General features: G+C 61.7%; 1 protein-coding gene across 1 annotated transcript in view; it reads right to left on the bottom strand.

The window, feature by feature from the left end:
• Positions 1-10: 10 nt before the first annotated feature.
• TRMU (tRNA 5-methylaminomethyl-2-thiouridylate methyltransferase) overlaps positions 11-2,703 on the bottom strand; it is an 18,076-nt gene continuing 15,383 nt past the window's right edge. Inside the window, exons 9-11 of the mRNA XM_011380730.2 lie at positions 2,282-2,382; positions 773-917; positions 11-429 (exon numbers count right to left, since the gene is read on the bottom strand). Coding sequence (XP_011379032.2) covers positions 107-429; positions 773-917; positions 2,282-2,382 — 569 coding nt within the window. The 3' untranslated portion in view covers positions 11-106. The remainder of the gene's footprint in view (positions 430-772; positions 918-2,281; positions 2,383-2,703) is intronic.

Below are 2,703 nucleotides of genomic sequence, written 5' to 3'. Positions count from 1 at the left end.
TGGGCCTCCAGCGGCTGGTGTGGCGGCAGGCTCCCACGCTCCCATCTTCACTGGCTCTGTGACCTGAGCACTCACGGCCCCTGTCCCTCAGCCCCGCCCCTGTGAATCAGGTACGCTGGTGGAGGAGGAAGTGAGGTGCCACCTTTGGAGCACGAAGCCCACTGGCCACAAGCCTGCTCACCTGCACGGCCCCACCTGGGGACAGCCAAGCAAGTGCTAAAGCCTGTCTCCACTCCAGGGCTGGGCCTGGGCCACATGTGTCCTGCCGCCAGCGTGTGTCCCCTCCCTCCAGCGCGTGTCCCCTCCTCGCTCCAGAGCACGGTGCAGGGCCGGGCGCCCCACTCACCTGTCCTGGGGTGAGGGCCCGCACAGGCCTCACAGCCGTCACCCACACGGTGCCATCTTGATTGAGGGTCAGCACACAGGGCACTGGGTGGGGAAGAGGGGCCCTTGGAGGGTCACTGGCCTGGCAGCCCCAGGCTTCGGGCCCCAGGGAAGAAGGAGCACCAGGCAAGGGGCGGTGACAGCCAGAGGGGCTCAAGGGCCACCACCTGGGCCCACAGGAAGCATATGCACGACCTGGACCCTCAGACCAGCGCTGACCTCTGGGACCCTCCCTGCACCCCGACACAGGAAGCTGAGCTAGGCCGCCGCGCCCCCGGGCCTGTCCCCAACGTAGGCAGAAGGAAAGGGGGTCTGAAGATGTGATATAATCCAAACAACAGGGACTCCTAAATCTGGCTTCTCCCGGTGATCCCAACCGCTCAGTCACCTAGCGCCATCTGGTGGCGGAACCGGAAGTGGCACTCCATCATCTTGTCCCGCACCAGGGCTGCCGGCGGCTCCTCAGCAATCCAGTGCACGCGGCTGGTCCGCAGCAGGTCCCTGAACAAGGCCGGGTGGTCTGTGCCGGGGGCCTGCGGAGCGGAAGGCAGAGGTCGTGATGCCCTGGCACCCTTGGCACATGAGCCCCTTGACTCAAAGCCACCTCACTGTCCCTTGTTAATGATAATCCTAAGCAAAATGCATGCTCAAAACTGGAGCGTCAGACGTGGAAATTCATGATTTTCTCAAGAGCCTTTCGACCCCCATTTTGCAAAAGAAGAAACGCAGGCCTAGGACGGAAAGTAACTTGTCACAATCACTCACACCTGGCAAGCAACCGAGTACGTATAAGCCGAACTTAGGACCTCGCTCGGCACTCCGCCTCCAAGTTCAAATCTCACTCTGTCTCCACCACGAGCCACCTAGAGCCAGGGACATGGGCCAGCCCTGCCTCTGGCTTGTCTCTCAGAAAAGCCATTACAGGAATCCCACCAAACCCCACGTGGCTGGGGAAAGAAGGGACGGTGCTGGCTCCCTGAGGCGGTTGATGTGGTCTGCTTTCCTGTCCTGACTCCCAAGAGGCCCCTGGCCTCCATGTATCTCGTAAGCCTCCCCTCTGAGACAGGACCAAGGGCGCTAAGTCCTGGGGCCTTGGGCTCTAAGTAGGCAGGGAGTCCCATACAGGGACAAATATCAGTCAATGACACTTCTGTTTTTTCTGAAAGCAAAAGAAACCGCTGAATTTTACACCAAAATCACATTAATTCATGCTTGGCCAGAATCGCTGTCCAGGCTTTTGTGCCCACAGTTCTTGGAAGACGTCCCAGAACTAACTGGTCAGGGCTGTTGGCCTCTCTGCCTGTGTCTAAGAGAAGGTTCCCCAGCTTTGTCACAGAGCACGAGATGGCACCCAGCTTGCTCAGAGCAAGGTTTCTCAACCTTGACACCACTGAGACTCGGGGCTGGTACAAGGCGGGGGCCCCCAGCCTCCACCCACTAGATAGCAGTAGCGTCTACTCTCTCCACCTTCCCCTGTGTTCTGACAACTCACCCCCTTTGCGATGTCCTGCTCTAGAGCCCGGGGCAGGAGTCCAGGGTCACAGTGGCTCAGGGCACCGCTGTGGCACACGGACTGGTTTGGTCCTGGCTCTGCCACTTACATTGTTCAACAGTGACCTCCTGGGCCTGTCCCAGGCCCTGAGGCTACCTGCTCTCCACGGGCCCGCAGGCACACTTCTCAACCTTTGAGTCTCGTCCTCTTCGGTAAAACCAGAGAGACAGTGGGGACGGGGCTAACCTGACGATTAACGCAGTGAGCGGTATGCAGGGGGAGCCTGGTAAGCACCTCAACAAAGTCGTTCTGGCGCCTCGGGCCAGCCCTGGGGTGCAGAGAGCCCAGGACCCCACCAGCCCGGCCTGGTCACGCCCGCAGCGTGGCCGCTGCCGCCCAACTCACCACGAACACGTCGCCCCTGCCGCCATCCTTCTCTGCCACGTACCAGGGCTCGCGCAGGCCACCGATCTTGGCTCTCTGGCCCAAAGTGTAGAGGAACCAACCTGAGGAGACAGGTTCTCAGTGAGGGGGGACGAGTCCCCTCACGGTGGAGGGCTGCGGGTCGGGGCTCTGTGGACCACCGAGGGGTGGCCAGAGAGGCCAGGGTCCTCCAGCAGCCAGCGTCGGCCCTGACCAAGCACCTGGGCACGTCCCACCCCGTGTCTGGGCCAGGGTTCGGCTGTGTCTCGCGCCCCACACAAAGCAGGTGCAGCTGCGAGACCGCCTGAGCCTCGAGGAGCACGGACGCCGCCTTTACAACGCGACCGAGTCCGTTCGAAGGCTCGCGCCCCGCCTCGCTGAGACCCCACCCATGCACTAACCAC

This window comes from Pteropus vampyrus, unplaced genomic scaffold, assembly GCF_000151845.1.
Source record: "Pteropus vampyrus isolate Shadow unplaced genomic scaffold, Pvam_2.0 Scaffold401, whole genome shotgun sequence".
Classification (NCBI taxonomy): domain Eukaryota; kingdom Metazoa; phylum Chordata; class Mammalia; order Chiroptera; family Pteropodidae; genus Pteropus; species Pteropus vampyrus.
The sequence above is the reverse complement of the archived record's forward strand: the minus strand, read 5'-3'. Positions and strand labels throughout refer to the sequence as shown.